This window comes from Anopheles darlingi, chromosome X (assembly GCF_943734745.1).
Source record: "Anopheles darlingi chromosome X, idAnoDarlMG_H_01, whole genome shotgun sequence".
NCBI classification, from domain to species: domain Eukaryota; kingdom Metazoa; phylum Arthropoda; class Insecta; order Diptera; family Culicidae; genus Anopheles; species Anopheles darlingi.
This window is the reverse complement of record NC_064873.1, coordinates 7,538,871-7,562,261: the sequence shown is the minus strand read 5'-3', so window position 1 is coordinate 7,562,261 and position 23,391 is coordinate 7,538,871. Positions and strand designations below refer to the sequence as shown.

The 23,391-nt window shown below is 49.1% G+C and overlaps 6 protein-coding genes across 14 annotated transcripts in view; 4 read left to right on the top strand and 2 right to left on the bottom strand.

Moving 5' to 3' along the window:
• The first annotated feature begins 1,564 nt into the window (after positions 1-1,564).
• On the top strand, positions 1,565-3,237 carry LOC125956074 (E3 ubiquitin-protein ligase MARCHF5-like). Of its 2 annotated transcripts, XM_049687593.1 has the most exons (3): positions 1,565-1,639; positions 1,723-2,539; positions 2,617-3,237. In XM_049687593.1, exons 2-3 carry the CDS (start codon positions 1,809-1,811, stop codon positions 2,939-2,941), a joined length of 1,056 nt encoding a protein of 351 aa, XP_049543550.1. In that variant the 5' UTR covers positions 1,565-1,639; positions 1,723-1,808; the 3' UTR covers positions 2,942-3,237. The 2 variants fall into 2 exon arrangements, with proteins under 2 accessions (XP_049543550.1, XP_049543541.1); XM_049687584.1 differs by lacking the exon at positions 1,565-1,639 and having other exon boundaries at positions 1,646-2,539.
• A 69-nt stretch (positions 3,238-3,306) lies between these two features.
• LOC125956083 (neuferricin homolog) lies at positions 3,307-4,477 on the bottom strand. The gene is made up of 2 exons (XM_049687621.1): positions 4,047-4,477; positions 3,307-3,950 (listed from the first exon to the last, which is right to left on the bottom strand). The coding sequence occupies exons 1-2, from the start codon at positions 4,369-4,371 to the stop codon at positions 3,439-3,441; spliced, it is 837 nt and encodes a 278-aa protein (XP_049543578.1). The 5' UTR covers positions 4,372-4,477; the 3' UTR covers positions 3,307-3,438.
• Positions 4,478-4,576: 99 nt separating this feature from the next.
• On the top strand, positions 4,577-6,588 carry LOC125956079 (GATA zinc finger domain-containing protein 1). Its single transcript, XM_049687608.1, has 2 exons — positions 4,577-5,300; positions 5,374-6,588. Exons 1-2 carry the CDS (start codon positions 4,731-4,733, stop codon positions 5,773-5,775), a joined length of 972 nt encoding a protein of 323 aa, XP_049543565.1. The 5' UTR covers positions 4,577-4,730; the 3' UTR covers positions 5,776-6,588.
• Positions 6,589-7,802: 1,214 nt separating this feature from the next.
• LOC125954495 (uncharacterized) lies at positions 7,803-12,084 on the top strand. 4 transcript variants are annotated; one of them, XM_049684903.1, is made up of 3 exons: positions 7,803-7,947; positions 10,440-10,693; positions 10,851-12,084. In XM_049684903.1, exons 2-3 carry the CDS (start codon positions 10,480-10,482, stop codon positions 11,303-11,305), a joined length of 669 nt encoding a protein of 222 aa, XP_049540860.1. In that variant the 5' UTR covers positions 7,803-7,947; positions 10,440-10,479; the 3' UTR covers positions 11,306-12,084. The 4 variants fall into 4 exon arrangements, with proteins under 4 accessions (XP_049540860.1, XP_049540843.1, XP_049540852.1 ...); XM_049684886.1 differs by lacking the exon at positions 7,803-7,947 and adding an exon at positions 9,248-9,420; XM_049684895.1 differs by lacking the exon at positions 7,803-7,947 and adding an exon at positions 9,474-10,146.
• Positions 12,085-13,071: 987 nt separating this feature from the next.
• LOC125954475 (probable Dol-P-Man:Man(7)GlcNAc(2)-PP-Dol alpha-1,6-mannosyltransferase) lies at positions 13,072-17,691 on the bottom strand. 3 transcript variants are annotated; one of them, XM_049684849.1, is made up of 7 exons: positions 17,562-17,691; positions 16,767-17,047; positions 16,472-16,604; positions 15,684-16,383; positions 14,564-14,704; positions 14,370-14,474; positions 13,072-14,309 (listed from the first exon to the last, which is right to left on the bottom strand). In XM_049684849.1, the coding sequence occupies exons 2-7, from the start codon at positions 16,890-16,892 to the stop codon at positions 13,367-13,369; spliced, it is 2,148 nt and encodes a 715-aa protein (XP_049540806.1). In that variant the 5' UTR covers positions 16,893-17,047; positions 17,562-17,691; the 3' UTR covers positions 13,072-13,366. The 3 variants fall into 3 exon arrangements, with proteins under 3 accessions (XP_049540806.1, XP_049540823.1, XP_049540816.1); XM_049684866.1 differs by lacking the exon at positions 17,562-17,691 and adding an exon at positions 17,352-17,512; XM_049684859.1 differs by lacking the exon at positions 17,562-17,691 and adding an exon at positions 17,160-17,289.
• Positions 17,692-20,615: 2,924 nt separating this feature from the next.
• The window catches only part of LOC125953734 (aminopeptidase N-like), a 6,147-nt gene continuing 3,371 nt past the window's right edge, over positions 20,616-23,391 (top strand). The window contains exons 1-3 of one of the 3 annotated variants that reach the window (XM_049683493.1): positions 20,616-20,644; positions 20,758-20,883; positions 23,192-23,391. The exon at positions 23,192-23,391 is cut by the window's right edge and continues 52 nt beyond it. In XM_049683493.1, the coding sequence (XP_049539450.1) occupies positions 23,210-23,391 (182 nt within the window). In that variant the 5' untranslated portion in view covers positions 20,616-20,644; positions 20,758-20,883; positions 23,192-23,209. The other 2 variants (XM_049683510.1, XM_049683501.1) reach the window with 2 other exon arrangements.

Below are 23,391 nucleotides of genomic sequence, written 5' to 3'. Positions count from 1 at the left end.
ACTCACGGTGAGTTACTGAGTGACCGAAAAATCGCTGTTTTACTGGTAAAATGTAACTTTTCCACCCCTCCCCCCTCCCTTAATACATTTATTTACGTTTCCTCATATTTTATGAAGGTTTGCTTATCTAAAAAGTGGTAATTAACGATTTTTTCGGTCACTCAGTAACTCATCGTGAGTGGGGGGGCCTATTTCAGTCTTTTACCGCCTATTTCAGTATTTTACCCCTATTTCAGTCTTTTACCAGGTTTACTGGTAAAAGACTGAAATAGGCCCCCCCACTCACGGTGAGCTACTGAGTGACCGAAAAAATCGTTGTTTTAATGGTAAAATGTAACTTTTCCACCCCTCCCCCCTGCCCTAATACATTTATTTACGTTTCCGCATATTTTTATGAAGGTTTGCTTATCTAAAAAGTGGTATTTAACGATTTTTTCGGTCACTCACTAACTCACCGTGAGTGGGGGGGCCTATTTCAGTCTTTTACCGCCTATTTCAGTATTTTACCCCTATTTCAGTCTTTTTCCAGGTTTACTGGTAAAAGACTGAAATAGGCCCCCCCACTCACGGTGAGTTACTGAGTGACCGAAAAAATCGTTGTTTTACTGATAAAATTTTACTTTTCCACCCCTCACCCCTCCCCTAATACATTTATTTACGTTTCCGCATATTTTTATGAAGGTTTGTTTACCTAAAAAGTGATAATTAACGATTTTTTCGGTCACTCAGTAGCTCACCGTGAGTGGGGGGGCCTATTTCAGTCTTTTACCAGTAAACCTGGTAAAAGACTGAAATAGGGGTAAAATACTGAAATAGGCGGTAAAAGACTGAAATAGGCCCCCCCACTCACGGTGAGTTACTGAGTGACCGAAACAATCGTTAATTATCACTTTTTAGGTAAACAAACCTTCATAAAAATATGCGGAAACGTAAATAAATGTATTAGGGGAGGGGTGAGGGGTGGAAAAGTAAAATTTTATCAGTAAAACAACGATTTTTTCGGTCACTCAGTAACTCACCGTGAGTGGGGGGGCCTATTTCAGTCTTTTACCCCCCATTTCTTTAACGTTAGCTAATGATTCAACCCTGGGTAAAAGACTGAAATAGGCCCCCCCACTCACGGTGAGTTAGTGAGTGACCGTAAAAAATCGTTAATCACCACTTTTTAAACAAACAAACCTTCATAAAAATATGAGGAAACGTAAATAAATGTATTAGGGGAGGGGGGAGGGGTGAAAAAACTACATTAAACCAATAAATCAGCGATTTTTCGTGTTTACCAAACTTTTGGCCCTGTGAAAAAAATACGTATGATAAATCACCCGGGTGGTGAAAAACAGAAAATTGAAGCCGACTGGAGTAAAAACCGAAGTAGCTTGGTAAAATTACCGTTGTACCGTTCTGTTTCTGTTAATACCAGCTGAAAAATCTTTTCTTGATGCCTGCATCAACGGCTGCGCCGATACCAGGAAGTTATCAATTGACCACAAAACGGTTCGCAGTGCAGCGGGTACACCTTCGTGTGCGTACACATATATTGACAGCTCCTTTTGTGGTGAGTGCAGGCAGAAGTGACTGCGAGCAAAGTTCAGCCCGTGACAGCTGCGTCATCGTTGTATATACATAGCCGATTCGCGGGGTAGAGTTTTGGTGTAGCAGATTCGACCACGGAAGGAAGGGAAGGCAACACAGACTCTGTTTATCTGATATTTCTCTGTTTAGAAGGTGGTGAAGGTGCCGGAGCGTGGAAACAAAGCAGCCGTCACCGGATTAGCCGCCGCGGCAGCTACTCCCCACGCAAGGCTAGGATGGAAGCGGATGACGAAATAAGCGATCCACCAGCACCAGCCAGCCCGGCAGTTAGCAGTGAACGGCTGCACCAGCATGCATCATCGTCAACACTGTCACGGCTAGGGTCGATCCTCGGGGATGACATCTCTCAGGCAGACGACGAAATCACACTTGCACCACCGCCGGCGTTTGAGGTCGCTCCACCACCAGAACCAGACGAACGTTACTGCTGGGTGTGCTTCGCGACCGAGGAAGACGACCGGTCGGCACCGTGGGTAAAACCGTGCAACTGCCGCGGTGCGACCAAGTGGGTACACCAGTCATGCCTGTTGCGCTGGATCGACGAAAAGCAGAGGGGCAATCCGTTCAAGAAAATTAACTGCCCCCAATGCCGGACCGAGTACATCGTGATCCTGCCATCGATGGGTAGCATCGCAATGCTGCTGGAGCGACTGGACCGGTTGGCGAAGCGGATGAGCCCGGGGTTGGCGGCCGGTGTCATCGTATGTTCCGTCTACTGGTCCGCCCTGACGTTCGGTGCCATCACGGTGCTGCAAACGATCGGTTACGAACGGGGTATGGCGGTGCTGTGCAAAGCGGAACCCTACGCACTGATGCTCTGCCTGCCCACCATACCGGCCGCCCTCATCATTGGCCGAATGATACGCTGGGAACTGATTTTGCTGCGATTCTTCCAGAAGCGCCAGGTTCGCCTCCGCCAGTTCATATCGCTAGTGCTTCCGGTTAGGTAAGATAGTGCACAGGGGCATCCATTTTGTCACCCGATTCTAACACCCGTACCATTCCGTACCTTTCTCGTCGCAGTAACGAACCGAACCCTGCTTATCCGAACCCAGCACCGTTGCCGGTTGGCCCGCTACACACATCGGATCCGCTATCGGTTACGCGGCTGTTCTGTGGTGCCCTCATCCTGCCGACCGTTTCGTCCATCATAGGCCGAGTGTTTTTCTCGTCGGTCGAGAACAATCTTCGGCGAACCATCATTGGTGGGCTCGTGTTCGTCACGGTGAAGGGCGTGCTAAAGATGTATTACCAGCAGCGCAAGTATACCCGGGCCAACCGGCGCCTCATTCTCGATTACACGGCCGATAACGTTCGACGTTACAAGTTCCCCCGCGGCGGCGACTGACCGGACGGTGCAGAGGCCCAACCGCAACAGCGTCCGTTCCGGGGGCCCGCAGCCCGAGATAGCTGAGTGGTGTAATGCGTAATGCACACTAATAATGTAAGGCGTACATATTATTCCCCCCCCCCCCCCCCTTTCTCTCCACGGATTCTTCTCAATCCCGCGCCCCGGTTCCTTTTCGGTCGTTGTAAGGTATGCGATAACGAAGCAATTGTTGAATTTATCCGACACCATTGGAATTTCTTGTATAAAATAATGATGAGCATACAATAATAAACGGTCTTAGATTTATAACTTTCCCTCTATTGCGCTGCGTTTACTCGATGTAAGGCTTATGGAATCTGCTGTAACCCCGTCTAAGGATTAAGTCTTCCATCTGATACTCGCGGTGATCCATTCGAATACTGTGTGTTGCAAGTGGGCGCAGAGAGCATGTAAAGGGCCTCTACTAATTGCACTTGAGTCATGAGTAAGGCATACTAGTGGAAGGTGTAGTGCTTTCATTCCTGATCAGGAATGACGCACGATTCAGCGCTCTTGTCGCAGTTCGGAAAGCGAACGTACATTGTCTCGTCGTCAGTCGCATCGTCCGGCAGGCAGGCGCAAAATTGCACCGCACGACCAGACTCGTTGTGACCGGGCAGCACTTTCCGGGGTCGGCCCACCCACGATCGCTCTTGGCCGGTGCCGCTGCGATTGGAGCACCAGACGCGCGTCCCGATCTCGACTTTCCACTCGACATTGCAGGACGGATACTTGGGGCCATCGTTCGCGGCCTGCGCGGCCGCTTTCTCCACTCGTGCTCGTACCAACCGCAAATATTCGGTCTCCTGACCTATACCGTCGAAGTACCGGCCGGTCGCCTTGCCAAGGTACGGGTACGTTTTGTCGTAAAACTCTTTCCACGTGAGCAGCTGCTGCAGCTCGGCATCGGTCAACCCGGACACGTCGCTCAACTCGTCGCTGTACCGCTCGAATTCACCCGTCACAAAGGAGCGCGATGCATCGTGGCCTGTTTTGGTTTTTGTAAGTTGTTGGAAAAAATAAAAATGAGATGTTTGTTACCACAAGGGTAAAAAAAGGGGCAAAGGTGGCTACTGCTACATACCTACGAACATGTGGTAGGATTCGCCGGGCCCATAGTGTTTCGCACCCTCCGTTACATCGTACACATGGCCCAGGATAACGAGATAGAGCGACTCGCTAGTTACGCCGTTGTGCTCCAAGAGCTCAGCTTCACTGAACAGCTGCTCGGCGGTCCTCGGCACAACTGCGGGTTGACGAAAGTAGGGCAATCCACTGTAGCTGCTGAGCAAATAGCAGCAGACGCTCCCAGCGACTGCCAGAATGATATGCCGGTAAAACGGTTTCCAAACTGGCCCAGGTACCACGACCGAATCGGTCATCGGGGGCAACTTGTGCTTCTCTGCCATTGGAACGCCGGTAGACCGCGGAACGGAAAGTCCCTGGAATGTTGCCAAACAAATGCGTACCTGCACAAAGGAGCCAGGTGAGGTAAAGATATTTTTTTCGCGGCCATATTGGATTTGATTATGACAGTGGAGAGGAATGGTTGTTTACCAAACAACCAAAAGGCTGGTTCCGGCTCTGAGACAGTTCAATTGATGTGTCCTGTCATCGGCGGGGGAGCTTTACATTTCGCGTCCTAAAACGAAGCCACAAATCGGGATTAATTCTTCTAATCAGGACAGCGGTAAATACCGCTGGGGAACAGGGCTGTGATAAAGGTATCGACAGAACTTAGGCAGGTGGCTTCAACCGAATCCAAACGATGCCACCGAAGGTGCAAAAGTGTTCGCTATGCCGGTCGCTTCGTTCGGAGAAATGGTATATGCTGGATCGCCGCTGGATCTGCTCAGTCTGCCACGATATACAGCTGAACCCTCCACTTGAGGCACTGCGCGAACGATCACCGGATCGGGCGATCGCTGGCCCGACAGGTAAACAGTCAGTGGCCCGCGCCGGTGATCCGATGGATGTGGATGATCCCGGCGAGGGCACCTCGAAGCAGACGGAACCGAAAGGAAAGAAGAAGCACACCGTCACGTTCGCGGATCCGCCCGAAACGGATCTGACCGGCACTGGGACGGCGGAAGCAGGCAACGAAGAAGCGAAGGACACGGTAGCGCCACTCGGTACGTTTTCGCCGCGTCGCTTGCGGCGTCGCATCTGTCCCGTGGTCAAGCCGACCGTACGCAAACGAGCCGCCTCTGGCAAGCCGGTCCGTCGGGCCTACCTCAAATCGAAAGCCAAATCACGTCGCTCGATCCTCAAGAAACCACCGACCAAATCGACGACGGAAACCGCCTACACCAAATCCGTGCAGAAGGTGTTCCACGAGGTACGGTTAGCTGCCTGTCACCTTCTCCCTTGTCGCTATTGCGGTTTCAATTTCGCTCCGTTTCACATCACAGAACCAATGCTACCAGGTCGGTGACATCGTGTCGATGGTGGACCAGAAGGACAATACGTACTACGCCCAAATCAATGGGTTGCTGATTGATATTTATCGCGAGAAAAGCGCCACCCTGACCTGGCTGATACCGACCACCTGCAGTCCGCCGCCGAACGAGGGCTTTGACGCATCCACCTACATCATCGGACCGCTGGAGGACATGCCGCGCCGGCTGAACTACATGCAGTTCGTGATGAATGCACCGAGCAACTTCTACTTGGACAGGCAGAACCCATTCCCAAGCCCGGAAACCTACGGACCGACCAACACGAGCCAGCGTAACAATCGCAACTACGTGTGGGCCAACATCTCCCACCTTCACCACGGCGAGCACGTACCGCTGCCAAGCGGGGTGGTTTAGGACGCTCCTTATTGCCCCTCTCTGCCCCGAGATCGCTCACAAAACACACGCATCGACTAGCTCCTTTAACAAGGAACACACCGCTCGCCCGCCATATTAAGACATGAGCGGCAATAAACTGTAACTTATCGTGTACCACTAGCATACCCATCCTAAAACTCTGCAATAATTGCGTCTAGGCATCGTGATCGACAAAGAAAAACGCAAACAATTCGCACACGTAAAAATGATCAGTATTAGAGCATTCATTAAACGTACTCGATTCATTTAGCAGTTTGGTTTTTCTTCCTTCCCGTGTGTGATTGTCAAACTTGTACCTGGGTGCTGAACAGAGGGAGCCATAATACGAGCAAGGGGTGGCACATGAATGCATGCAGTAGATCAACGAGATCGCTGAAACGCTTCCCGGCAGGATATGCACGGTTGGTGGCTTCGCCAAGCACATCGCCGGAAGTTTGGCGCCACTGGCTACCCGCATACCCGATTCCCTATTCTTCTTTCAACTTCTTTCTATCTAGCGTGCTTTTCTGCGTTTGTTTTCCTGCGCCAGTAATGACGTGGCGCTGCGGAGAATAGTTTGCTCGGACACATTACGATCCGTGCAATCGATTTATTCTGATTGGTTTCGTTCTAACACTTTCCTCTCGTTTCCGTTGAGAGGATCAATTATGGGAGGTGTCCTTTTTTTTTTAGACAACCCGTTGACCGCTGCTTACACGGACTTGATCATTTAATCCTTGAAACCCGCTCGTAACGCCTTTCATAAATCAAACAACGCATGTTCGTGTATTTCCAAATAGCGGCTACTAGGCGGCTACTGCCGGCTTGGCCCGGCATGTGGCCTGGGTCCTGTTGCGCAATGTGCGCCTCGCATACTGGCCAATGCGGTGTTAGGTGTAAATGACCTGTCACACTGTGTGTAACACACAAGCACGCCCGCACGGCAGTCTTCCACGGGCATGCCTTTGCTTAAACCAATAAGAAAAGGCGTCCTTCCACCACGGCCCGTAAGTGACGTAAGCACTCGAGCCTTTCCGTGCGCGCGCGTGTGTGTGTGCATATGTGCCCAACAATTTAGTGCCGTGCGGTCACAGCCACTGTCCGTTCCCTGTAGTCCACCTTTACAATGCATGTCTGTGTGTTACATGAAAAGCCGATTAAAGTCGCGAAGGAGGCGCAATTGCAATGGTGGTGGGTGTGGGGATGCGGGCCTAGGTGGTGAACTCCCTGACATAATGTGTAAATCCCTAGGCGTACTTGCCCCGATCACATAACAGGACGTGTGCGTGTGTGCGCGTGTGTGTGTGTGTGTATGTGCCCGGTGCGCAGTCTACTACTCACTAGAGTCCAGGTCGGCTCCAAACCGCGGCGACAACGGAACGGGAAAGAGCAAAGAATAACAAAGAACGGAAGTGACGAAGGGTGAACAGTGCGGAAAGGGGGGTGGGGGTGGGGGCGTATGGGACGTGTGTTACAGCAGTAGGACGGAAGGGACACATGGGCGTTGCATCACATCCCCTCCCGCGTGCGGATCGCTCACTTAACGCTTGACGGACGTTGGCGTGGTGAACGCGAACCGCCATTAGGATCGTCAGTTGTCTGTTAGAATTCCATTCGAGCGGTTCTCGAAATACCCTCCAGAAAACCCCTCGCACACGGATACGCGCACACGATCGTTGGCCGATCGTCCATTGCTACTATCGCCGCTGGTGTGAATCGCACAGATCGCGCAGTTACCGCCGAACGAGCCCCAACGCGCGCGCAACACGAACAACATGGATCACTGTGATAATAATCGGGTCGCCGAGCCGCTGTACGCGCGCGACGCGGAAGCAGGGGACGGTGGGATGTTTGCGAAGAAAAAGGAAGACCCCAAATGGGTCCGTGTGATTGTGGTGTGCATCTATCTGTTCACCGTGTCATTCGCGGCGCTGCTGCTCTCGTGCTACTACATCTTCTTCTGGAACCCCACGATCGAACCGTTCGAGGAGGATAGCCCCGAGCGGTTAACGGCGTGCGATCAGGACAACTAGCCAGCGAGTCGGATGTAACTCCCCGGCACGACATCCCCACCCCCCGACACTTTTTCTCCTCACCAGAACCCACGCCCCACGAGCGTACGATCAACCAACCCCATCACCAGCAATCAAGAAGGTTATTTTGGAAGTGCAGGTGAGAGCAGGAAACCTCAGGACAGCAGAAGATATCTATTCCCTTCCCGTCGACTGTGAGCGACTTCGTTGCGAGGGATGAATCCTTTGGAAATGATGAATGAGGATCTCCAGCCTCCAGGTACTAAGGCGCTGCGGCGTCACAACGAAAACCACCAAAGCTGGCGCACGTTTTTATTCGCCACTTCACTTTGCCAAAGAACAATGGGACGGAGAACCAAAGTAGTAACTTCAATGCAATGCTGCTCTCCCCCATCCCATAGGCACTTGGGCGCGGATACTTAATGCAATTAATGCTGAAGCCTGCGAGAGGTGCCTCACCATTTACCATCAATCGGCTTCATCTTGGTTGTGCAGATGTGCAGGCATTAAGCTATTCTGGTTTCCGCTTGGATCGCCTTATCACTACTATGATACGGACCTATCCACTGCTGTCATTACTTAGGTTACTGCAGCAACATCTAAACAGCCGTTACGTGGGCGTTACATTTCAAATTGCGGCTTAGCTTCCTCGTGTTTCCAAACAAAAACAGAAAACAAAACAAACAAACTAAAAAAGGATACGCATTGCTGAACCAAACTACAACTCTATCCGACTCCAGCAGGTCTACTACCCCCCCCCCCCCCCCCAAATCTCAAGTTCATGGTTCTGTTTGCTGCATTTGCAACCATAGCGCGGCTTGAAAGCGGCTTTACCAGCTGTCTCGTAGTCATACGGGTTTATGATTTGTTTTTCCCTTTTTCGAAATCAAATAAATATTCCCCCCGTTCTGAAGGGTGGGAAGGGATGGGAGGAGGGGCTGGCCAGAGTGATGGCAAGAAGGTTTGCAGAGGTTTGTTTTCCGATGGTTCAGACAGAAGCTCTTCCTTCAGTTACGAAAATAAACGGAAATTTCCATCCTGACGTCACAGTCGATCTCTTACTCTCTCTCTCTCGTTCTCTCTTTCTCTCTCTCTCTCTCTCTTTCTCGCTCTCTTTCGGTCTTTCTTACTCTCTAGCCCTCTCTGCTCTCGTCGTTTTCGTACAAACTGTAGTACGCACTGATATGCAATCTTGTTACTGCGAATAGTGTAGCTTCCATAAACTGGACATGTCTCTCTCTCTCTCTCTCTCTCTCCCAAACACAAACACACACCCGCACATTCTTTCTCTCGGTATACTCCCGAACCTTCCTTTCCTGACACAAGAAATGAGACCGTTTAGCCAAGATTTGGGCTTACTGGTTTTGAACAACTGGAGCATTTTCATTGCCTAGCTTGGTCCCCGTGGGCCCTCTCTCTCTCTCTCTCTCTCGCTCTCTCAATTCCTATTGGCAATGTTGTTTTTCTTTTTTATTCCGAAGAAAGGAACGTGTGTATTCTAGCGCAGCGCACTAGTGGGTGAAGTAGTGTTTTCCTCCGATTCGATGCATTTCCCTGTAGTAAATCATTCTTTGGCGACCCCTGTGTGTTTACGCCAGCGCCAGCAATAAAGGTGTCCAAATAAATCCAAGCAGGTGCCGGGATCGTCATCGCTCATCCATCCATTCGTCCGTCGCGCTGTGTGCAAACCCATATTCTAGTACGACCGATAGATACACACGCAGGATATGGACGCTTGGTCTGCCCAGTGCTAAGTGCATTGGCTCCAACCCTCCAAACCCCTCACTCAGAAGGGTGCGACCGATTGAATTCCGTCCAAAGTGGCGCGTAGTAGCTGGAGTGACGTGATAGAACCAATCTAGCAGGGCGCTACGTGACTGCCCGCCACCCAGTCCAGCAAAAACAAACATACACCTGCAGCGGGCACGGGGGAACGGAGGTGGCCCATGCAGTGCCCATCGCCTCACTCACTACCCGCGAGCACGAAACGTGAAATATAAATTTGCCGCTCGGTGGAAGGAGCAAATATAAAACAGACTTGTGTTCCCCGCCTTGGCGCCTAGCTGCAGTTCCTGGCTAGGCAAATCATCTCCGCTCGCTGAAAAGATCAAGATTTTCATACGCAGGCAATAAATCGCTCATCGAAACGGTGCTTGCGACGAACGCGGGGTATGCGGGCTGGCCCTGTAGTAAATGGAACGCGAGCGAAAAACGGAAAAACCGTTCACGTGCGCGTGATAGTGCTCGTTGGTTAGAGGCGAAACCATTAAAACAAGTGTGTATCGTTCTCGTTCAACGCGAAGATGTGCAAGGGCTGCGGCGTGTCTCTAGTGGAAAGGTTGTAAAACTGCACCACAGCGATTGGCGTAAATGGATGGAAAGGAAAAAAAATCAATAACGTCTCTGCGTGTTAATAGCAGTTATTGTAGCTTCTAAACACTGGCTGGCGGTGACTCTGGTGTTTGAACACCATAAAGCCGTGGAGCTACTACCTTAATTATGCGATTCGACTTTCCTTAATAGCGCATCTCATTGAAAGTAAGTAAGTAATACTTACTTCTATTTTTTTTTGCCTTTTTTTTTTGCCCACCATCGCATGATTTGGAATTGTGCCACCTCGCAACATCGCAGACCGATGCAATAAAGCGGTACAGCTCCGTTTGACGTCACCATGAGCTACACGGCGGAGGAAAAAATCAAGCTAGCCGGGGAGGATTCAAAGGATCGGCTGTACGAGGCGAAGCAGAACCAGAAAGCAATCCGGATCCTTACCGTAGCGGCGTACGTGCTTTGCGTATCGCTGGTGGCCATCATGCTCTCGCTCTACTACATCTTCTTCTGGGATCCCAGCACGAATCCGATGCAGCAGAAAACACAAACTATCGGTGCGTGCAATCACGGTGGTTTGTCCTTGTTAATGTTCCGTGCATACACTGGTTGCTCGTTAAACACAATGCTTTCGCTTACCTTCCTTCCTTCTTTATATGCGTATGCTCATCGCTGACCTCTTGTTTTGGCCACTGCCGCTTACACCTCTTACAGATACCCTCATCATTCCGGAGCATCTGGCTATCCGGTTGGCGAACCGGAGCGAGGTTCCGGCGAACCGATTTTTCCACACATTCTATCAAAGCCTCGTCCAGGATCGGCTCGTTAAGATCCGGAAGGAGGTGCACATCAGCGAATCGGGCAACCTGACCCGCCTCATCGAGCTCTATCATCAGCAGCAGCAGGAGAGGCGGCGTACGGCAGAGAAGACGCTTTCTGCCCGCAAGCGCCAGCAGAAAAGTGGATCCGACCAGCCGTTAGCTACATACGAAACGGCATTGCAGAAGCAACAGCAGCAACCGCGAAACATTGGTGATGATGGTGACCAGCAGCGCTCGATAGCGGATGAGGACGATGCGAGCGACGATTATGAGCAGAGCGGCAACTATGAGCTGTACTCTAATCACACCACCATTCAGCTGGATGTTGACGAGCCGGATCAGCAGTGAGCTGTTGTTTTACTGTCGGCAGATAGGGTATTATGGCATAGGCCGCACTGCAAGCAGCGTTACCGGATATGCAGGATAGTCAAACAGGGATCTCGCGCACATATTTTACACTTTTGCAATGCATAGCACAGCACACCACACCGTAACATACGACCAATGTTTCCCGCAATGAGGGCACGCGTAATACACATCCCCCAGGCGCCAGGCTTACCACTGGAGGAAAAATGCAAACGGGGGGAGGGGAGGTGGGGCCTAGGATAACCGATTAATCTGGGGAAGTCATTAAGTGACACGTTACACGGCAAACGGCAAGTATATCTACTCGAACCAACGCATTTAAGTGTAACGTTCAAATAGGTGAGTTAAAGCATGTGAGTGGAAACACAATTCTGTGGCCTAAACAATCGAACATTGGAGCTTGCAGTCTCCTCTCCTCCTTCTCCTCATCACAATGACCAAAGGCTTTCCTTAAAATGAAAAACAAAAACAAAAACAAAACTAAACTAAACTCGGGTATGTTATGTGTACAGTCATACCGTCTATAAAAAAAAAACAGGAGTTTGAACACAGGCAATTAGCGATGTAATATGTTTGGTAGCAATAGAAACGGTTATTTTAACAGGTGTGCTTACAAGCAGCAGTCGAGACTCTTCGAATATTCGAAGGGTGACACTTTATGCATACTTCTTTGCAACCGGGGGTTACTCTTGAGCCAGCATTTGTTTGAAGTGAATAAAATAAAGTAGTAACGAAACGTTAAACATCATGGTATCGTTCTAATGGTAAATGCATCCAACTCTATCGGTTTCGCAATGGTATATACCAGGTGTGTATAGGCTTAAAATTAACATTTGTTTTCGAAAAAAACATAACTTTTTAAACAGAAAGCCAAAAATTAATTTATTCAAAGTATTTTCCCTGGCTAGCTATACATTTTTCCCATCTTTTGGGTAATTTATGTATACCATTTCAAACGAATTGTCGCTTTTGCGAGGAAAACCACTCGTCAAGCCATTTTTCGACATCTTCGTACGAATTGAAGTACTACTCGGCAAGCGCGTGACCCATCGACGAAAACAGATGATAATCCGAAGGGGCCAGGCCTGGGGAATAAGCGGTGTGAGGTAAAACCTCCCAATTAATGTATCCAAAAAAATTTGGACCATTTTTGAAGAGTGCGAAGGGGCGTTGTCGTGGAGAAAAATCAACTTCTCATGTCTTTCTGCATAACTCGGCCTTTTTTCACGCAAAGCACGTTGTAATTCGATTAATTGTTGATGGTAGCGGTGAGCATTAACAGTTTCTCCAGGTTTCAACAGCTCCTAGTAGACGATATCACAGCTTCGTCTTGCGTCCAAAGCGATTTGGTCTTGGGGAAGAAATTGCTGGTTATCCGGGATCGACCCAAGGATTCTCAAAATATATCCATTTTTCATCGCTAGTTAACATAAGATGCAGAAACGACTTGGCGGCGCTCCATTTAACGATCGTTTATTTCAAGAGGTATCCATTTTCCACTTTTTTTAACCTTTCCCATGGCCCGTAAACGGTTGGAAATGGCTGGTTGAGTAACTCCTAACTGCTGGGCAAATATTTTTTATGATTGGGTATCATCCTCATCCAAAATAGCCTGCAATTCATGGTCCTCAACTTTACAGGATCGATTTTCACGCTTTTTGTCACTCAAGTCAAAATGGCCATCTTTGAATCGACGAAACCAATATCTGCCTCTGCAAACATTTCATAGGAATCGGCAGCCAATGTCTTCAAATGGAAGCAAAACAGTAGAGCTTCCCTCAGATGCTTTTTTTTTTGGCACAAAACTTGATATGATTACGCAAGGAAAAATATTCGTTTTTGCGTGAAATCACTTATGATGGGCACTGATTTACGTGAACAGGTGTCTAACCCATGCAATAAAACAAAGAACAGGTCGATGACAGCCTAATTTTCTCGATAAACCCATCTAGAAGCTAACGCTAATTTTAACTTTATACACCTGGTACACAATGCACATGTGTTGTTAATTTCGCAGCGCAGAAACATCCAACCAGCTGTAACCTAATCATCCAACTTGCTGGTTTCCGATTCGTCGATAATCATTTTCAAACAATCCTTCATCGACATCTTATCAAGATTACACACCTCACTGAAACTTGTTTTCGTTAGCTTGGTCGCCAATTTGCGTAGTTTTTCTTCTTTGAGAATATTTTGCACAGTTTTCGTCTTTCTCAATGGCTTGGTTGCTTGCAGGTGTCCTCCTGTGTTCGTTGGCGAACGCGCTGTTTCCGGACTGCCATCAGCTTCGCTGTTGGCTTCCGAAACGGGATTTAGTTGATCGTTGTGGTTTAGCTGCGACGCATAGGGTTCTTCCGCGCGGGACGGTTGGTTGAGATAGCCTCTTTTGGCGTATGATTTCGGTGAGCCAACGGATAGCGAGCGGAATGGTTGTTTATTGTTGGCTCCTGTTCTCCCAATTCGTTTGATTCTTCTTTCTACCGTATCATCCCTACGCTCGTTGTCTGGTATTAGGTTTGCGGTTACCGGATTAGTAACACAAGAGATCTCTTCTTCATTTTCGCTATCTTCTTCTTCCGCGTCAAAATCGTCAACTTCCGGCTCGTCAGTATCATCAGGAAATATCGTTTGAGAATCTTGCAGGGTCAGCGAAGGTAATATTTCGCCAAAGTCGATCAAACCATCCATATTCATCCCAGAGCTGTCACCAACGAAATTGTTTAACGTGTGCCACGGCGATGGTCTGTTGTCGATGTCGTAACGCCGGCGCATAATGAAAATGCACGGCTTTGTTTTAATTTTCACCGGTAAGGCTGACTTATACTGCAGACCGATGCTGTTGAAACATTCGACAAACTCTAGGATCTCATGAGTTTGCAGCAGCAGGCGCATATTATCCGAATACTTGTCACGCGCCTCTGCAATTAAGTAGTCGAACCGATGCAACATCTCGTCCCCCGGCTGTAGATTTTCTTCTTTGCTGTACCTGCGGAGTGGTTGTATAAAGGTAGTACATTCAAATTTCATGCATGCACCAGCCTCTTACCTCCAATTAGGATTTATCTGAGTAAAACGAGACACACCGCTCTGAGCCGATAGGTTGTCGATGTGCACCGACACATGCTCTTCACCAGCTGCTAAGCGATGAAATCTGTAATTGTGTATAGCCCGGAACGGTAAGACAACATAAACTAATGGTGCAAGTATACCTTTTCTAGGATAAGCAAGTCCAAATCTTACCTTGAGATTGCCACACCACCCGGATAATTTGTTCCAGCCACGAGCAGCAAAAACATCGTCAAGAACGTATTGCCAATCAAATGGCCGATGCAAATGTAAGACAAAAACTTGTTCCAAAGTGTCTTATGCCTGCTGATCCACCTGGTTAAGGGAAGAAAGGATAAAAGAATATTGTTACTGGCTGCACCATATACAGCAGTGTTCGAATTAATAAGAACGGGACTCTAAACGCGAAAAAATCTTGATTACGCGAGATACGTGATTTTTTTAGTCCAATTTTCTCTAGAGTTGGAATACCTTTTGAAATATCTTAACAATGACCATTTGGTCACTAATAATTTGGTGCGCCTGCTTGTGTGTTTTGGATCGTTATCCTGCTGGAAGTTCCATTTAAGCAGCATATCTTCCTCGGCATATGGAAGAAGAACATTTTCCAACATATTCATTCGCTAGGATATGTTCCTAGCGAATCCATGATTCCTGGGATACGAAATATTGGCCCAGCTCCGTAGTAAGAAAAACAACCCCAGATCATCATTTTGCCACCGCCATACTTAACGGTTTTTACGGTTCCGTGTACTGCGGAAGTAATTCGGCACCTTGGGAGTGACGTACATACTATATGATCACCTCGCGATACGTTTTTCCACTTTCAATCAACGGTTTGATCTGCTTTCGATCCTCAGGCGTGATATGCTTCGCTCTGCCCATCTTAATTGAAAACTACGGAAAATGCAATGGTCCTATTTATGAAAAAAAAACCCTTTAAACACCATCTACATTTCAATTAGCAACAGAAATATACCGTTGGATGGCTGTTGTGCAACAGAAAGCCCGATAAACTATCTTTTCCGATTTGCGCTCTTATTATTTCGAACAACCAGATTTGGCACTGCTTATCAAACGACTGTCTTGATCGATAAACAAAGGCTGCACTGATAACCATTTGAGCCGTTTCTCTTCGTTATTACTATCATATTAAAAATCAGAATTGGTCCTAAATCTTTCAAAAATACTAGATATGAGCCGTACAAGTGAAATACAAAGTTTTCCTCTTATTAATTCGAACACCGTTGTAAATCTCTATTACCATTCTGCGGACCATTATTTTCCAACTTACAATCGATTGCATGCACACGCCGCAGCTACGTTTAGCAGTGGAAAAACGTAGATTATGAAGCGAAGCTCTTTATGGGGTAGGCAGGAGAACAGCAGCACGAACACAACCGCAGGTATTACCAGCGAGCGGATTCGCGTTTCGGCATACAACCCGAACGGGACGAACAGTATTGAAAGGCCCATCGCACGAGGAAGCGCAGAATAGATGTACCAGAGGAAAGGCGATGTGCCCCATTCTGAGCTCTTGTTCTGAACCGTGTTGAACCAGAACACTTCCGCTTCAGGCCAGACCAGCCGCCGCCAAAAGAAACTATCCACGGCAACCGTCAGCACCACTAGTAACACCCCACACGGTATGGCCACACGCAGAAACACTGGCAAGGCGATGCGCTTGTAGTACAGATCGTACAGTAGGTACAGCCCGAGCAGCATCGCCAGTTCGGCCCGAAAAATAACGATAGCGGCACCGCTGCACAAGACAAACAGTTTCGTGCATCGGTTTAGCCAATAGTTGACCGCAAGCAGCACCAATGGAAGGGCCATAATGTTGGGCAGTGGGCGGCTCAAGTAAAACATGAAATGAAACTGTGTCGCAGTAATGAGCATAAACCAAACGCCCACCGTCACACCGAATTTGTGCAAAATGGTGACCTTCAATCGGTTCCAGGCAAACACGACCGTGCCGGCAAGCGCGAACCTTACTGTGGAACGGGAGGGAGAAAAAGAAAATTCAACGGATAAAATCGATCATTCTAGACGTAAGCATTTGTTTTGAGACGCAAACCATACCAACATACTGCATCCAGAATTTGTTGATTTCTAGCACCTCCAAAAGCGTCGCGACGGGCGTCACGAGAAACGTTATAAAAAGTGGCCCCAAAAAGGTTCGCGGAACCACTCCCGGGAACTCATGATGATCATACTGCAACGAAGGAAATCGAACACGGTACAAACGGATGATCTACGTGTTTGATACGTGGTGCGACGTGGCGCAGCTACGCGTGTCAGTACGGGTGACCGGTGAATGCTGGCAGCTGAACCAACATCGCAGGAGGCCCTAGCAGAGATTTGCTTGATAATTTACCTCGGAAAGATTTGCCCGATGGTAGAGCAGATCGTGAATGGCCTGAAGGTTGAAGCTCTCCTCCACCTTGGTAAAGGGTGTGTACACACAGTGGGCGGCCGCTATCAGGAACACCAGCAGCGACATCGTCTCACCCCGAAATGTTCGCCAACGAAACGCACTCTTCTGCCGTACGCTGCTGCTACCGTAGCAAAGTCATGCGGAATCAATTGGCTCGGAACTTGCTGCGTTTTCGTGTATCAAGTATCGTAGAAGACGATCCGTTGGTCTCGTCGCGGGAGCTGCAAAAATGCAAGAGTGGTTAGAGTGGTGTTATTTTCTGGTTTAAACACAAATTGCACTGTTTTCTCGCTAGCTACTAGCTACAACAACAAATAAAACACTCTTTCGCACCGTAGTTATTTTTAATAGCAAACGCCTAAAATAAACGCCACAGGCACCCCATCCGCCTAACCACAACGCCGGACCGGGCAGATAGCACAGCGGATGACGAGCGATATGGCCATTCCTCGTCGATCGATTCGCGCCTGGTTTTACTAGGTAGGCTACCAACTGAACACTAGCGAGACAAGTGGAGAAAGAAACCTTTTTCGTTTGTCTTCCAGTTGGCAGTCCATACAATTTCACGCGAAAGCGAAAAATAAGTGGCCTATATCGTCGGCGAGAAGCGAAAGAGACAACAAGCCGCTTTTCCTTGGTGGTTGAGGGTAAAAACGTTGAAAGAGGTTTTCTCTCAACCACGATAGACGAACGGAACCACAATTTTGATGAAATTCGCAAATAAAAATAACCAACCTGCCGCCGATAGTGCAACAGCGGATTTTTGCGAGACACACCGGCGCGGGAACGGAAACACCTTCGGTAATGAAAATATCACAACAAAGCTAGCCCAGTTGGTCAAACCGCGCTTTAGACCGCATTGGCATACACCGCGACAACTACGACATGGACCTTGCGTCCACACGGGACCTATGTCCGGATATGTGAACAGAATGAACAAAATGCCATACATTTTTTGGTAAGTTTTGGTCAGATTTTGTTCATTTCTGGACAAATATCTGTTCGTCGGAACGCTGGGTTCGCGTGGGACTTCATTTACAGTTCTTGTTACGTTTGTGTGATCAAACTTTCCGGTTTGCCCACCGTGAGCCGCCCGAGGAACCATAATGACACGACAAATTCATCGGTGAACACGTTTCCCCAATACCCGCTGTAGGGGCGAGGGCGACGGTCTGTCCTCTGTCTCAAGGGTTAATCGCTCGCATGAACCCCTGTCATCCGTAAGGCATGACTAACAGCAACAACAATGCAAAATCAACGATGCGACCTACATGTTTGTTCATTATTGACCAGATCGTTTTTTTTTTACAGAAATTTGCTAAGGTGGACACAGAGGCTAAAATCATTGCTTCTTCACTAGCACAGATATATGATCGGTTACTACTCTGTTGTCCATACGCTACGATTGTGTCTACTAGGTACATGAATTAATTCAGGCGGTGTAACAATAAACGTGATTACTCACTAAGTATTACGACTATTTTTTTTGTGTAGTAGTCGTTTGAAAACTACTGTCATTACTTATCAAACGCAATACAGGTTGTTTGGATAAAGTGTAAACAACACCTTTTACGAAGTGTGAAAAATGTTGAGTTTTTTCCCTGAAAAAGAGTTTTCGCAGGGAATAGTTCTTCATTACTACAATATGAAGAAAAATGCTACCGAGAGGCATCGTATTCTAGTGGAAGTTTATGGGGAGCATGCTCTTTCTGCAAGGACGTGCCAGAAGTGGTTTGCACGGTTTAAAAGTTGTGATTTTTGCATGCAAAACCAACAACGACCAGGACGGCCGAAAAAGATTGATGACGCAGAATTGTCAGCATTACTCGACCAGGATGCATATCAGACGCAAAACGATCTAGAAGAATTTGGGGGGGGGGGGGGGGGGGGGGTTGATCCCTCGACAGTCTGTAAACGCCTGAGTGCTATGGGAATGATAAGAAAAATGTCTAATTGGTTGCTATATGAATTGAAGGACAGAGATGTTGAACGAAGGAAATCCATTATTGAAATTACTGCTTGCACAAGAAAAAATGTTGTATCTGCGCTCCACCGATGGTTTTGATGTCATTTCGATTTTAATTTGCGCAAATCGAAAGCGGTAGTGAAATTGTACAAAGCATGACGGCCCCCTAGGCTAGCTCACGATCGAAAGGGGAAAGCCAAACAGAGGTCCCTATTGCGAAAAAGTTGAAAAACGACGATCGATCGACAAGAGATAAACTTGTATTCATTTTGGCATAGTGAACGCACTTTTTTGTCGATGAATCGCCTAAAAAGCAATAGGACCCAGATAGAGCACGACAAAACTAAACGCATCCACCTCTTCATATACACCTGTTGCATGCTGTTGTACTAACGCCGACCCGAACCGCCGAACCTGACAACGGTTCCTTTTTATAGCGCGCAACGGAAGTGTGACGTTGGAACGCCATCTTTGCGAACTAGCGCAGTTTGAATCGACTGTTTTGTTGGCGAGGATAACGCTGGTTTTTTTGAAGGACCAAAAACTAATAAGTAAAGGAGACGGAAAATTACCAGTTTTTTTTTATTTGAAGTCAATTAAGTTTGAAGTCAATCCATTACATAATTGTAATTCGCTGAACCACATCGTCCTGTGCTCTCTCTCTTTCTCTCTCTCTCTCTCTCTTTCTCTCTCTCTCTCTCTCTCTCTCTCTCTCTCTCTTTCTCTCTCTTGTTCTCTCCCAGCAGCAATGGCGCACGCACCTGTCTGTGTTCTAGAAAGACGGAACGTGCTTTTTAATGCTTCCTGCTAAGACGGTTCGATTACGATCAGGCGTTCTATTCTATCAGATCAATTCAATACCGAGAACCGTGAGTAGAGGCAATGTCGAGCTGCATGGCATAACAAATGTCTCTTCTACTACACTTGCGGACCGCACGAACGGCATTTATGACGCCATCGGCTACCGCGGTAACCGCCATTGCCATTGTTTCCAACGGTGTGCTGGAATGATAAAAACGCACCGTTTGCCGAAGGTTAAACTAAAGATCACATTATTCTCGCAGTAGAAAAGCCCCAACGCCCCTCCCTTTCCTCCCACCAAATGCGTGATAATGGCAGTGCGTGCCTAGAGAGAGTAAATCCACCTGGCGCCAGCAGGCGGATCTTGCCCGGGGACGCCCCATTCCCTGGGGCGAATGGGTCTGTTGAACCCTTCCGAAGATCGCATTAAATTGTGGTATGCACTCGTTTCGGCACTGGGCATACCAGCGCTAGCGAAGTTCAATGTACTTTATGTACCGTCGTTGTCCTGGCCAATTATCATTCACGAAGCCACGGAGCTCCTGCCGTTCCCCGGTCCTGCGTCTCCTACCTACCTCTAGTCAGCCTCGATGCCAGCCAGCTGTGTGCTGTGCAACCTTTTTTCTAGCTGGAACGCGACCGAAGAAAGCAAAAAAGAAAAAAAAGGAAGGGTATCCATTATGCAATCGGAATGCTGGCGCTGTTGCCGCAGAGATCGACTTCCCCCCCACCCACTCTCCCTCTCACTCCTTCCCAGCAACCCAAACTCCATCGCTAGACTGCCCTATACCAGCTACCTATCAATCCATCGCTCTCCATCTGTGTGTATCAGTGCGCGGTGTGATGACTCCTTCCAGCGGCGCCACCGGTCTACGGTTGATCGACAGATCGATGCTGGAGCAGCCCGTAGCTGACGCACACACGCACACACACACACACACACACGGCACTACTCACCATTGGTGGACCCAGGCAGGCAGCGGCATATAAAGGTCCTGGGTCCAATGCCCTAGCCCGGTTGTGGGTCGCGGCAGACGCGGTCCAAGTGTCGGTGAGTTCGCATCGCTGCTGCCGCTGCTGCGCTGCCGGCTTACCTTCTCTCTCTCTCTCTCTCTCTCTCTCTGTGTGGTGTGCGGTGTGTCGTGGTTTCCAACCAATTTTAAGTTGCGCGGTGACTCCACCGAAGACGAAGACCACCTTTTGCTTCTTGGACGTTCCTGGCGGTTTTTTTTGTGTGTTTACTGTATTGCTGTATTACCAGTGTAGTTGTTTGGCGAGTTGCCGGTGCGTGTAAGTGTCTCTCCTGTCTCTCTTTCTTTCTTTCTCTGTGTAATTCCCACACACAACTAACCGTGGCAAGAGGTTTGAAATGGTGGCCAATGGTCAACCAGGGGGGTTGGGGAGGTGGGCTGCCATCCTAACAGATTAGTAGCGCTCCCAGGTACTCAGGGCCGCGGTGTCAACGACGGGACGAACAGCGGGACAGAAGCAGCTTCCTCAGAAACGGTAAAGGATCCACAACGCTCTGCGAATCCCCTCTGCTCTGCTTTGCGTCTTGGGTCGGCTGGCTGGTGCTTCGTGTGCGGCCGTAAGCCGTAAGCAAATCCATTACCCCCCCCCCCCCCCCCCCCCAAAAACCCCCCATCCAGCGACACTGCCCACAAAAACAAAAAACGATCCCCCCGAAAAGCTGCGACAAGCATCGACAACAAAAATCGGGGTCACCGAACGGATGAGTGACACGATCATGGGAGCTCCGCTCCGCTCACCCCCTCTCTCCTTCTCGCGTTGGCGTTGATTTTGGCGGCTTCCACCCACGGCCCATTTTACGGTGGCCATTTCGATGCCAATGCCACACACGCACACACGCCGTATACCACCGGGGCCCCTATCAACCTCCTGTTGCTGCTGCTGCTGCTGCTAGTACACCATCAATCTCGGCGTGACCGATCGACCCCAATTCCCCCCCAGCAAAGCTGGAAGCAGTGTTGGGTGTGTCCAGAAGTTCCGCTGCTTTTTTTTTTGTTCTTGTGAAAAAGGAAAAGAACAAAAAAAAAAGAGAAAGAGATAAAGACCAATATGTACGGACGCAGCAGCAGCAGCAGCAGAATGTCGATCTCATGATCGCCAATCAACCGATTCCAACAAGGACGCCAGCAGAGCGAGACCAGCAGAACGAACACCTCGATAATTCTTCCCACCTTCCCCCCCTACGGGCCAGTATTACGGCTAGTTGCAGGCTGCTGATAACGTTAGGCCCGGGAGGGGGGCGATTTTTTTTCGATCTGATAGTGGTAGACGCTGTGCGTAGTTTACTACTACTACTCCTTGATAACGAGAAAACCTTCTGGTTGGTCTGGATGGTGGTGGTGGTGGTGGTGGTAGCAAGAGGTATATAATCCGGCTTGCGGTCCGTAACGAATCATCAAAAAAAACCCCCACAACAGTGTAAAGAATCGAAATAAGCGAAACGAGTGTTCACAGCAGCTTTTGGAACGTATCCTTTTATTCGCTGGCGAATATCCGGAAAACCCCATTTTGTGGTAAAGGAAACTGCCCATCTGTGTGTGTGCGCGCGCGCGTGTGTGTGTGTGCACAAACAGCTGATTGTCGATCTGCACGGTTCTCTGCGGTTTTGTTAAAATGTTTTAACCTTCATCTATCGTATCGAATTTCGCGTAAAATTCGTGATACTGTTGTAAGGGGAAAGTAAAAAAAAAGCTCATTAAACGCACACTCGCAATGTACACAACCTATCGATCACAAACTATACAAACGAACACGCTAGCGGAACAGCAAGCGATTCGCAAAGCAAACAGTGTTTTTTACGCTCCGCGCGAACCTACAAACATCTTAACATAAGCGTAAACATTTTGGAATTACGCTCCGCCGAGTTTGGGCGCTGAGGCTGTGGCGCAAAAGGTCAGGTTCGGGTTGCGAGTCCTCCGGGAACTTTCTCGCCAACCCAATATGCAAATGGATGGGCGATGGCGCGGTGTTGTCACTATCAGATCAGGTGGGCGCCCGGTGCGGGTCCGTTCGGCAGCACAATAATTGTTGATGAATCGATGGCGACGGTGGGCGGGGGGGGGGGGGATCGTCGGCTGGCCTCCATTTCGCCAGTTTTCACTCCTCTTCTTGCTCTTCCCGATTCCGCGATTCCGCGACACCCCATCGGCCATCAACAGCGTTCGATGGCGCCGCCGATGCGGTGAGACCTTTTCGCCTTTCTCAGATTGTGCTGCTCCGTGCTGCTGCTGCTGCTGCTGCAGAAAACATTGGTTGACATCGATTGGGGACGCAGCCCCCTCTCCCCTCCCCTCCCCTCCCCTAAGGTCACTACTCGGTGGTGATCGCGGTCATGGTGGTGGTGGTGGTGGCCTCGATCGGCGGCACAAAACCGCGTACGTGAAATGCGACCGGACGGGCCACAATCGAAGTCAAGGCTAGGAATATTGCTGCTGCACGGTTTCTCGCATCGGAGGCAGAAGGGCGGCCAGTGGTCCGTGGTTAACAGCGTTCTCTCCCTCCTCCTCCTCCTTCTTCCTTCCCCCCTCCTATTATTACTGATTTCCCGCGCTGCACGTTTGCTTCACAGGGCAACCTGGCAGTGAAGATGGAGCCGCCGAGACGGAGATCGTCGTCGGTGCCGTTGCTGCTGCTGCTGCTGGCAGTGTTGAACGTATCGGGTGCGTACGGTGCAGCCACGGTTGGCCGGGCGACCGACGAACCAGCCTACACCAGCTACCGATTGCCGCGTGCTTTCCGGCCCGAGCACTACGAGCTGCGCGTCGACAC